At 47.5% G+C, this 13,167-nt stretch overlaps 1 protein-coding gene across 3 annotated transcripts in view; it reads left to right on the top strand.

Annotated features, from left to right (window-relative positions):
* Positions 1–10,125, top strand: part of LOC115177556 (zinc finger protein ZFPM2) — a 222,001-nt gene extending 211,876 nt beyond the window's left edge. For all 3 annotated transcript variants that reach the window (XM_029738452.1, XM_029738451.1, XM_029738450.1), the window contains 3 exons: positions 4,068–4,274; positions 5,801–6,025; positions 6,537–10,125. In XM_029738452.1, coding sequence (XP_029594312.1) covers positions 4,068–4,274; positions 5,801–6,025; positions 6,537–9,094 — 2,990 coding nt within the window. In that variant the 3' untranslated portion in view covers positions 9,095–10,125. The remainder of the gene's footprint in view (positions 1–4,067; positions 4,275–5,800; positions 6,026–6,536) is intronic.
* Positions 10,126–13,167: the final 3,042 nt, after the last annotated feature.

Genomic DNA, 13,167 nt, shown 5'->3' with positions numbered 1-13,167 from the left:
TTTTATCAGGTGCTCTGCAGGAGGATTCAGCACAATAGCGTTCATCCCAACTGCATTGGCCGCTGCACAAAGCCAGGCAGGCAGCTCATTGCAGAGAGCTAGCTCGCTAACAGGCAAAACAGTGCAAATCACACAAGCTGCTACTTTTTAGCCTTTTCCACAGTTTTACTTGTGGGCTGTGCACTTTCAAAAACGGCAAAAAGTGGCCAGTATGATGCAGATAACCTTTCATGAACTATTCAAAAAAAATGATTTGCCTTTGCTGCCCCTCTCTCTGTACAGTAAGAGGTGTTTCCCTTGTCCTAGGAACCCAAAGGGGTGCACATTTGTGTGTGTCAGTGCTGCCCTATAACAAATCCTTTGGTTCTCCATCAAGACCAAGCTTGGGAAGCAAAAACTGTGGTGTACAGTGATGCCCTGAGAGCAACATCTCAGTGGATCTCAGTGGATCTCCTGAGCTTCCATCTATGTATATGTCCCAAATGCCACCCTATTCCCCATTTAGTGCACTACTTGTGACCATGGACCATAGCTCTGGTCAAAATAGCGCGCTATATTGGGAATAGGGTGTCATTTGGGACTAAGTCTCCACCTGAGGTTGGTGGTTGAGGTCTCCTCTGAGGCAGGAATGCTTCTGTCTGAGTCAGTATTCTGTGTTTTAGAACACCACCCCAGCATTCTCACAGACGACAGATGGGTGTCTGTAGTGTGGCTGGCTGAAGGAGTCACATCGCTGTGCATATTTCATGTAGGTTATGAGTACTAACAGTCATTAGCAATTAGCAGTAGAAGGCTTGCAGTAATTCAGGGCATCTTTGACTGAAATTGTATTCAAAGACAGTGAAAATGTAGACAAGTCAGTCGTGAGTTCAGTATCAGGGTATTTTTCTCCATTCTCTTTGTTAACCGAGAACCTGTGAAGTGGAATCTCTACCAATTGAAACTTTTGGTGGCGAGTAGTGACGATCTGTCCCCCACCTCCCCCTCCATGGTGGCTGCTCGCTGGCAGTTAGTAGCTACCTTGATGGTAACTCTGTCTGACGGCAGAGGAGTTTGTTACTTTAATTAGGAGATAAAAATTCAAAGGGCCTCTCCAGGCTGTGTGTGGTGAGAGAGAATCAAAACCAGCTCTCAGGTGGAGAGACCTGAAGTGTGTCTCTCATCACGGGAGATTGGCCAGCAGATAGGCACTGTTCTTTAAAGGAGCTAGTGCTGCCTGCTGCCTGCCACTCACACACACGGATGCACACACACACACACAGCTTTCCTTGCACACAGAAATGGGACTTTAAAAGATGGCATATTTTACTACAGCTTGCTTCACTCCTATGACACATTTGTAATAGTGTTTCATTTCCAGTGCTGTTTGACATAAATGTAATGAAAAGGTTGGGAAATGTGTTAATGGGAGTAGCGAGGTTATGACCGGTGGGAGGTGGAATGCCGTGGAAGGTGTACCAGAGAGGAGTGATATATCCTCAGATTGGTGTGGAAGTTAGGCTTCATAACAACCTTTCCATCATGTCATTTCATAGTAACTACAGCAGTTATTCTTCAGTTTTCCTCCCTGGGTTGGGAGAGCCTCACTTGAAAACCTTAACCCTGTCTACACTGACCTTTAAAACGAGTGATTTATACATTTTGTGTAAACATTTGTAATCAGTGTCTCTCTAAAGTGTGGAGGATGGATCTATGAGTGGGGTGCAGTTAGTCTTCTGTTCTACCCTTCATACCTCTCCCCTCTCTTCTGCAACGCCCTTATTTCCACAACAGCTGGACTCAAATTACAGGTCCTCTCTCATCCTGACACTCCGTCGGAGTGTTTGCACATCTTTGAAAGCTAACAGAGTGCCCTAATTAATTGTCCAGCTTTTCTCTGAAACAATGTCCTAATTCTGCTATTTAGCGTGAGCGTATCATCATTTGTTGTTATCGCCCCAGCCAGATTTTTGTAAATAGTCATATTAAAAACTTTAATCTCTTCAAGGGAAAATGAAGTGCAGCTGAAAAGCCTGTCATGTGCAGGAGATAAATATTATCTAAGCTAAAAACCTTCCTCTACCCCTTCCTCCCCTTCCTCTCTCCCATCCTAACTTAATGAATATGTTCAGAAGATTTCACTGGAATGTTTAATCCCTAAACACAAAAATCTAATCGTGTGTAGAGGACCTGTTTCAGGTTCTACTATATTACTGAAGTGTACAGTATAGCTCCAATGCATAGACCTACGAGAAATTACCCCACTGAGTATGACATTTCTTACTGATACTTTAACCAAAGTATGACATTGTGATTTTACACTTTAGTCATTAAATAGTCATTATTATTAAGTCCTTATAACATTTCCCTCTGGATGGAATTCCATACCCTCTGGACTCCAGTTTGGAGTCACCTATAACCAAACCACTCAGGGTGAAACATTAATAAAAATATGATATAATACTGTCCCCAGTGGGAATCAAACCAATCAACTAAGCCACACAGGCTAACACTACCATGGTCTACCAACAGTCACACAGGCTAACACTACCATGCTCTACCAACAGAGTCACACAGGCTAACACTACCATGCTCTACCAACAGTCACACAGGCTAACACTACCATGCTCTACCAACAGGTCACACAGGCTAACGCTACCATGGTCTACCAACAGAGTCACACAGGCTAACACTACCATGCTCTACCAACAGTCACACAGGCTAACACTACCATGCTCTACCAACAGAGTCACACAGGCTAACACTACCATGCTCTACCAACAGAGTCACACAGGCTAACACTACCATGCTCTACCAACAGAGTCACACAGGCTAACACTACCATGCTCTACCAACAGAGTCACACAGGCTAACACTACCATGCTCTACCAACAGGGTCACACAGGCTAACACTACCATGCTCTACCAACATAGTCACACAGGCTAACACTACCATGCTCTACCAACAGAGTCACACAGGCTAACACTACCATGCTCTACCAACAGAGTCACACAGGCTAACACTACCATGCTCTACCAACAGAGTCACACAGGCTAACACTACCATGCTCTACCAACAGAGTCACACAGGCTAACACTACCATGCTCTACCAACAGAGTCACACAGGCTAACACTACCATGCTCTACCAACAGTCACACAGGCTAACACTACCATGGTCTACCAACAGAGTCACACAGGCTAACACTACCATGCTCTTCCAACAGAGTCACACAGGCTAACACTACCATGCTCTACCAACAGAGTCACACAGGCTAACACTACCATGCTTTACCAACAGAGTCACACAGGCTAACACTACCATGCTCTACCAACAGAGTCACACAGGCTAACACTACCATGCTCTACCAACAGTCACACAGGCTAACACTACCATGCTCTACCAACAGAGTCACACAGGCTAACACTACCATGCTCTACCAACAGAGTCACACAGGCTAACACTACCATGCTCTACCAACAGAGTCACACAGGCTAACACTACCATGCTCTACCAACAGAGTCACACAGGCTAACACTACCATGCTCTAGCAACAGAGTCACACAGGCTAACACTACCATGCTCTAGCAACAGAGTCACACAGGCTAACACTACCATGCTCTACCAACAGAGTCACACAGGCTAACACTACCATGCTCTACCAACAGAGTCACACAGGCTAACACTACCATGCTCTACCAACATAGTCACACAGGCTAACACTACCATGCTCTACCAACAGAGTCACACAGGCTAACACTACCATGCTCTACCAACAGAGTCACACAGGCTAACACTACCATGGTCTACCAACAGAGTCACACAGGCTAACACTACCATGGTCTACCAACAGAGTCACACAGGCTAACACTACCATGCTCTACCAACAGAGTCACACAGGCTAACACTACCATGCTCTACCAACAGAGTCACACAGGCTAACACTACCATGCTCTACCAACAGTCACACAGGCTAACACTACCATGGTCTACCAACAGTCACACAGGCTAACACTACCATGCTCTACCAACAGTCACACAGGATAAAAACGATCTTTTTCAGCATGTTCCCCTTCTGTCTGTTCCAGGTGGCCAGCTGTGGTGTACCACCACTAAGAACATCATGGGGGGCGAGGAACTAGTGGCGTTCGCCGTGGACTTTGACTCCCGCCTACAGGCCATCAACCACATGTCTCTGAGCGAGGGGATGTACCCGGCCAGACTGCTGGACACCATCCAGCTGCTGCCTCAGCAGGCCGCCATGGCCTCCATTCTGCCCACCGCCATCGTCAACAGTGAGTTACAATACACTCCATGGCTAGTCTGTGCTGTAGTGTCGCCTAGGGCTGTGTTTGAAATGGACTCTATTCCCTATGAAGTCCACTACTTTAGGCCAAAACTTGAAGTAGTGCACTATAGGAAAGAGGATGCAGACACCGGACAAAGGTATTGCACTATATAGGGAATAGGGTGCCGTTTTGGACATTGCCCTAATAAACAAGAAATGTCTGTCTGTATGTCCGTCTATGGGCTGTAGATTAACCCAGATGAGTCTGTGTTAAGAGCGGTTGAGATAAGAGCTGTCGACCTTCAGTTTGGGTTCACATAAACACAGGCGAGCCTCCCACTAACCTGTTAATTGCAAAATACAAGCTTCATGCAAATAGTGCATTTGTTTACTTAATAAGGGCTATCTGGGTTCAGCTCGGCAGGTAGGCTGCTCTGCTGCAGGCAGATGGTCCAGTGTTTCAGTTGCCCTTGAGAAAGGGCACCAACCTAGTGGTATCAACACAGTCCTATCACAGCCTTGGGTATTACAGGGGTTTCTCCTGGCTTTGAGTATCAAATCAGAGCTATAAAGAGAAAGAAACGTGTGTGTGTGTGTGTGTGTGTGTGTTGTGTGTGTGTGTGTGTGTGTTGTGTGTGCACGAACTCGACACTGATGTTCTACTGTGACGTTCCACCCTGACGTTCTACTGTGACATTCTACCCTAACGTTGTACACTGACGTTCTACTGTGACATTCTACCCTAACGTTGTACCCTGACGTTCTACTGTGACATTCTACCCTGACGTTCTACTGTGACATTCTACCCTAACGTTGTACCCTGACACTCTACTGTGACATTCTACCCTAACATTGTACCCTGACACTCTACTGTGACATTCTACCCTAACGTTGTACCCTGACGTTCTACTGTGACATTCTACCCTGACGTTCTACTGTGACATTCTACCCTAACATTGTACCCTGACGTTCTACTGTGACATTCTACCCTGACGTTCTACTGTGACATTCTACCCTAACGTTGTACCCTGACGCTCTACTGTGACATGCTACCCTGACAAGGTACCCTGACTCTCTACCCTGACGTTCTACTGTGACATGCTACCCTAACGTTGTACCCTGACGTTCTACTGTGACATGCTACCCTAACGTTGTACCCTGACGTTCTACTGTGACATGCTACCCTAACATTGTACCCTGACGTTCTACTGTGACATTCTACCCTAACGTTGTACCCTGACGTTCTACTGTGACATGCTACCCTAACATTGTACCCTGACGTTCTACTGTGACATGCTACCCTAACATTGTACCCTGACATTCTACTGTGAAATGCTACCCTAACATTGTACCCTGACACTCTACTGTGACATTCTACTGTGACATTCTACCCTGACGTTGTACCCTGACGTTCTACTGTGACATTGTACCCTGACGTTGTACCCTGACGCTCTACCCTGATGTTCTACTGTGATATTGTACCCTGACGTTGTACCCTGACGTTCTGCACTGTGCTTTACCCTCTCTCTCCAGAGGACATCTTCCCATGTAAGGCGTGTGGAATCTGGTACCGCAGTGAGAGGAACCTGCAGGCCCACCTGATGTACTACTGCAGTGGCAGGCAGAGGGAGCCAGAGAGCCAAGGGGAGGAGAACGACAACGGACCCCACCAGACCCCCAGCATCTGCCCCTTCCCACAGTGCAACAAGAGCTTTACCAGCGCCAGGGCCCTGGAAATGCACCTGAGCACACACAGCGGTGAGTAGTGATGTACTGCTAGTACTATTAGTATAGCAGTTGAGCTTCTACTGTAGTAATACTAGTAACGTACTGTAAAGTAGACAAAATGTAGATTTATTTTAGCTTTCATTTAGTTGTATGTATGAGTGATGTTGACATGAGATGTGCTTATCATTAAATGTAATCCTATGTATTATTTAATTACGTTGAGTAGTACAGAACAGTATAACTGTCATTTTAGTATTCGGTTTTGTAATGAAAAGTATTGCTTGACATTAAGACAATGTCAGTTTCACATTAGTCAGGTAAAATAATTGGCAACGTGAACTACTACTCTAAGCTCCAGAAATATACACATCCCCCTGTCAGCTTAAGCAGTTGACAGTTTAGTTTTCAGCCCACCCAAAAATCAGGAGGGTTGGGAGTAAGCTTGGCATAATGCATCAGGTTTTGATCGTAGCCGTAGTTAACATTAAGGCAGAGTGGGAAGGTGAGGAATCTCAATAGTGTCCTTTTATCTCCCTAACAGGTGTCAAAATGGAAGAGACTCTCCCCCCTGGCACCAGCTTGAAATGCACAATCTGTAACTACACGGCGGATTCTCTTATTACATTCCAACATCACATCCTCTCTCACCTGTCACAGGCAGCCTTCAGATGCAATCACTGCCATATCAGCTTTCAGAACCACAGGGAACTCTTGCAGCATCAGGACTTACACAGCCACCATGGCCACGGCGGTGGCAGCAAACTTCACAGGGAGAGCGACAGCGAGCACTCCCCCAGGGGGGCGGAGGAAGCCCTGCAGCAGGCGGCGGCCCGCGTCGAGCTGGCCAACCGGAAGGAAGCCCTCCAGAGTCCCAAAGGATCCCTCAGCAAGGACGCCACCACCGACAGTGAGCTGGAGAAGACTGAGAAAAAGCCCATGCTGTCAGGGTTGAAGGGGGATGGTGGCCATCCGGGCAGTAAGGCCAGTTTCTCCTACACCCGGATCAAGTCTGAGCCCTCCAGCCCCCGCTTGGCCTCCTCTCCCGTTCAGCATAACATGGGCCCCACCTACCCCATGGGGCCCTTCCTGTCCCAGTTCGCTTTCTCCCAGGACATTTCTGTTGTCCCGCAGGCTTCTGAGATTCTGGCTAAAATGTCAGAGCTGGTGCACCGGAGGCTACGCCACGGAGGGAACACGGTCTACCCTCCAGTGATCTACAGCCCCCTCATCCCCAAAGGGGCCACGTGTTTCGAATGCAATATCACCTTCAACAACCTGGAAAACTACCTGGTCCACAAAAAGCACTACTGTAACAGTCGTTGGCAGCACATGACCAAGTCGCCTGACTTCTCCAGCATCTCAGACAAGGCCGTGAGCCCCAACAGCGGCCACAGCTCAGTCAGTATGCTCACCGGATGCCACCCGTCTGAGGTCACCGACAGCCACCTGATGCAGTCGGCCTGTTTGTCAGTCAACTCTCAAAGTGTTCTGGACATGATCAATGCAGGAGGGGCAGTGAAAGGCCCTGGCCCAGAGAAGGAGCTCCCGGGGCAGGTGAAGAAGGTCTCCACCACCCCGACTGGGATGGAGGAGAGGCTGAACGGGAAGCAGCAGGCGGTGGAGGGGAAGAGCCCCACCAACACGCCTCTGGTGGAGACTGACGTCAACGACCCCAACCAGACTTCCTGTGCGGCCTGCAATATCACCTTTAGCCGCCACGAGACCTACATGGTCCACAAGCAGTACTATTGTGCTACGCGTCACGACCCCCCCATGAAACGCATGTCTGCCAACAAGGTTCCCTCCATGCAGAGGACCATGAGGACCCGCAAGCGCAGGAAGATGTACGAGATGTGTCTCCCAGACCAGGACCCGAGAGGACCCTCCATTGGGCAGCCAGGGTTCCTGGGGGTCCCTCCTATGGCGAACCCCTGTACGTCCCAGGAGGCGGTGGAGAGCCTGGCCGACCGCTTTCACCCTCGCTGTGACGTCTTCCCAGGGATGGTCCCCAAACACCTGGAGGCTTCCCTCACCGTCACCAAGTCTATCATGGCCCCCAACAGTAATACCACTATGGACCAGCAGGAGCTGGACGCACCCATCGATCTCAGCAAAAAGTGCTCGCCGATCCCCAATGACAAGACATCGTCCAACTCCCCCAAAAGACTGTTAGACTATCACGAATGTACAGTGTGCAAGATCAGTTTTAACAAAGTGGAGAACTACCTAGCTCATAAACAGAACTTTTGCCCTGTGACAACAGCCACAGCCACCCAGCAGCACGGTGGTGACACCATGTTCCCAGACGTGGTGAAGAGTGAAGGCAGTAATCCTGATGACGCCTACGATAAGAGCCCAGGGAAATGTGAGAAGAACGGCAGCGATAAAATGATTGTGCAGAACGGGGGTGGAATGTTCCCTCCTCACATGGGCCCAGTGCCGGGTCTCAAGCCCTTCAGCGAGGCTCAGCTCATCCCGACTAAAGACGAGAACATGTTTCTGCCCCACTGCCTTTATCCCGGCGCAATAAAGAAGATGAAAGGTGCCGAGCAAATATCGCCCTACTTTGGGATAAAGCCGACCGATTACGTGGCCGGCGGGCTGGTCATGCAGGGAGAGAGAGAGGTGAGCAGTGAGCAGGAGCAGAACACTAATGGAGGGGGACCAGAGATGGGGAGAGAGCAGCCTGCTGCCAACGGCTGCCCACTCCCCAGCAAAGAGCCACTGCCCCTGCTGCCCAAAAACAGGGGCATGGTGATAGTCAACGGCGGTCACAAGCCAGAGGAGCGCTCGGGATCGGGGCCCGTCCCACCCAACCAGGATAACCAATCCCACAATCCCCAGCAGCAAGACGGCCACCCCTCACCCACGTGGGGCGCGGAGAACCCGTCCGACTCCAACGAGAACGTGTCGCCCGCGTCCAAGTCTCCGACCGAGGAGACGGTGCCCACGGTGACAAAGGGTGTGAATGGGACGTCCCAGGCTCCGGGCAGTGGGAAGTACTGCCGCCTCTGTGACATCCAATTCAACAACCTATCAAACTTTATTACCCATAAGAAGTTTTACTGTTCGTCACATGCTGCGGAGCATGTGAAATGAACTAGTTCCTGTTTAGTTTTCCTGTCCCTTCCCACTCCCCTTTTTTCTGTTTGGGTACACTGTCGTGTCTGGAGTAATGCATCACTCACGCAGTTCTAAACGCTGCTTGTGGACAATCAAGAGAAGCTTCTTCTTTCATCATTTTAACACTTCATTGCAAATCATTGGTTAAAAAAGAAAAAATGAATCCAGAGTAATATTGGTGCCACTTTCACATTTATTTATTTTACAATCAGTATTAATAGTAGTGATCTTAATTTAAAATTCAAATGAAATTTATATCAGAGTTGTTTGTAATGTTATTGTATAGTCATTCTTGTGTAGCACACATATTGTTTACACTGTAATGTAGGCTCAATGAAACGATAGAATACAAATGAGATGCATTTTAGACACAAAATAGCTACTGAAGCACTTGTCTATTCTTATTTGCTGTAACAGTTTTTGTATATGCCTAACTGTCATTTGCAGCTTTACTATTCATGACTCTGATTCTTGGCCTTAACCCTTTGGTGGGATAGCCAGGTACAATCCAGCTGTATCTTCTGTTTTGGCATACACTTGGCTTAGCATACGTATGTGGCTGTGTCCCTGTCTCTTTTCTTCAACTCAGACGTGGATGTTTTCAGGAGGATGGCAACATTCTTGTATAGTACTCATATTTCTGTTTGCTGAACTACACTTTGGTCTCCCTTTTTAAAATTTGCTCTCGATGCAATACTTTGTAAATGAGGGATCATTACTGAAAGCAGTATTATGAGAGGGGGACGGCATTATATTATTTGAAAAAAAAATTGTACAAGAATTACATTTATTGCTGTTGATGATGGACAAGCTGGGTTGGGAGGTTGGTTGCCGGGGGATACTGATGTAAAATAATCATTCCAATGTCCTAATTATGGGAGAGAAAAAAAGTTTCTTAAAAAACGTTGTTGCTATGCATGTATATGGATGGAATAAAGTTCCAGAACTGTTGGAAATAATTTTTATTTTGATGTGGTGTCATAATTAAACTTAAATCCTCAGGATAATCCACTGATGTTTGGTCTTTTCTTTCAAAGCTACAACACAGTACCAGTGTAGTGGATGTGTACATTAGATACAAGGGACAGAGTGCTCTGTTCAATCTGCATTGCGTAAATTCAGGTTTACAGCGTGAATCAAATTTAAAGTCAATGTTCCCGCTTTAGAGGACACTGCATATGTCAGCTCAATCGGAAATTACTTTTACATCGTCACGTTTACATTCTATCATGGAATCTGTAACGCTGCAGCTTTACAGACTGAATAGATCCCAGAAAGATAGTAGAGTTAACACACAGACAAATTCAGAAGACTATTTATTTACAAACATTAAGGCAAAACTGTCTGATATTTGTACTTGTAATAAAGTATACAAAAATAAATCAATTGATTGAAACTGGTTTCATGTGTGGACATACAAGTCAAGTATATTCCAGTCAAAAATCATCCCTGAAAAAAATAAACAAGGAACCTCTGACTTCATCTTCCAGTTGTGAGTGTAGCTGAGACATTTGGCAGCAGAATCAGTGTGTCACTGGCACAGAATTCAAACCTATGAACTAGATGTCTTCTATAGATCTCTATGGCCATTGGCTCTGCTGCTTGGACTGCCGTTGGGACACCAGCTTCCACAGGTGTTTGCTAACAACAGACGGCCTCTTGTAGATCATCCTGCGGTCCCCTCCTTTAACATGGATCTGGTTGGCCGAGAGGTAAGTCTGCTCCAGTAACGTCTTCTGAAGCTGGGCCACCACCTGATATGGAAGCACATACAGTCAGTCAATGTTCGTTTGAGGGCCCTGTGAGATACAGTCAATATGCATCATCCCAATTCCATCCATCCCCTTTCTCCCCGAAGTGTGCAGTAGTGCAGTCCCCCTGAACTAGTGCAGTCGTTGGCTAAGGTGGCAGCGATGAATGGAGCATCACCTCGAGCTCCTACAAAACATTGCAGGTTTCTACTATTTCTAAAATGTTCTTACTCAGTTTGTTTTGTGCATCACTTCATACCCCCCCCAGGTAGAACTATTGGAATATGAATCGCTGAGTAGTCACCGTCCACCCAACCTTCACGAATTCCCAGAGATAGCAAAAAAAATGGTCTAGATTCTTTGGTGAGGCGCCGGGTTGCCTTGGGAGTCCTATCAGAGAGCAGGAAATAAAGACTGATGGAGAGGCAGAGGAGGGGGGTCTTAGTGAGATTGAGATGCTGGGTGACCCGTCCTCCATTACTACTCTCCAATGCTCAATCATTAGTGAATAAACTCAGAGCAGGATCTCCTTCCAGAGGGAGTATGATTCTGCAACATACTCTGTTTTTCTGAGACCTGGCTTTCCTCTGGCATCCAAACAGATTATATACAACCAGTGCGTTTGACAGTTCATCGAGCGGATAGGAAGAGGGCTCTCTCTGGCAAGAACAAAGGCAGAGGGCTCTGTTTAGTGCGGAAACACTTAGAGGAGCTTCTGCACTCACAACTTGGAATACTTGGTCATCAAATGTCACTCTTTTTACAATCCAAAAAAGTTTTCAGGGATTATCACTACTTCTGTGTACATCTCGCCCTAAGCTGACACCAAAAAATCTCCATTGGACCCTGAATAAACTGGAGACCGAGTCCCGGAGGCAGCGTTCATTGTCGCGGAGAACCGTGCTCGCGAATTACTATCAAGACATTGACTGTCAGATTCTACGCTGTACCACTGCTACACACCTTTTCGACACGGTTATAAGGTCATCTCCTGTCCTCCTTTCAGTAAATCTGACCATGACTCCATTTTGCTCTTCCCCACCTACAAAGACTCAAGAGGAAAGTTCCGGTGGTCAGGTCTGTACAACACTGGTCTGACCAATCATAATCCATGCTTCAAGACTGTTTTGATCACGTGGACTGGAATATGTTCCGTTACTGTTCAGCTTGGCCTTCAAGACCATAATGCCCTTTGAGCTCACAGCCCTGGGGCTTAACTCCTCCCAACTGGGTCCTGGACTTCCTTACAGACCGCCCCAAGGTGGTGAAGGTATGGAACATTACCTCCTCCACACTGATCATCGTCACGGGGGCCCCACAGGGTGCATCTTAGTCTCCTCCTGTACTTCCTGTATAGCCACGACTGCGTGACCTCACACAGTTTCAACTCCATCATCAAGTTCGCTGATGACACGACAGTAGTAGGCCTGATTACCAACAACGACGAGACAGCCTACAGGGAGGAGGCAGGCACTCTGACGGTGTGGTGCCAGGTAAACAACCCGTCCCTCAACGTCAGCAAACCTAAAAAGGTGATTGTGGACTTCAGGAGGAACCAAGCTGGGCACGCCCCCATTCTCATCAATCGCTGTGGAGATGGCCAAAAACGTCAAGTTCCTTGGCGTACACATCTCTGAGGAGCTGAAATGGTCAAACCACACGGACACCGTGGTGAAGAAGGCACGACAGTGACTCTTTAACCTCAGGAGGCAGAAGAAATTTGGTATGTCCCAGAGGACCATCAGTGTTCTACAGGAGCACCATCGAGAGCATACTGTTGGTCAACATCACAGCCTGGTACGGAAACCCCACCACCGCTGACCCCAAGGCACTACAGAGGTTGGTTTGCTAAGCAGAACGCACCATTGGATGCACACGGCCTGCAAGGTAGCGCAGGAAGGCCAAGAAGATCATCAGGAACCTCAGCCACCCGAACCACGACTCAGATGCAGGCAGTACAGGAGCTTCATGGCTAAAACTAACAGACTGGCCAATAGCTTCTAGCCCCAGACCATCAGGCTGCTGAATAGCCACCACTAGTCTGCTACCTTGAAAGTTCCAGGAATCTTTCAACCCTACCCAGGAGTACATGCTTTGGGGTGAAGATTGAGAAATGTAATTGGGCTAGCCACTAGACAGACTAATGGAGGGAGGAAGATTGTACACTACTCACTTGGTTTAGAGGAGCAGGAATTTGCTCATCAAAAGAATCCCCAATAATCACACTCACAGAAGTCCTGCTGGAGAGGTGTTTGAATTTGGAGATTTCCCTGAAAAATAATCAAAACATACAAATCT

Source organism: Salmo trutta, chromosome 37, assembly GCF_901001165.1.
Source record: "Salmo trutta chromosome 37, fSalTru1.1, whole genome shotgun sequence".
Taxonomy (NCBI): Eukaryota; Metazoa; Chordata; class Actinopteri; order Salmoniformes; family Salmonidae; genus Salmo; species Salmo trutta.
This window is presented reverse-complemented; position numbering and strand designations above follow the sequence as displayed.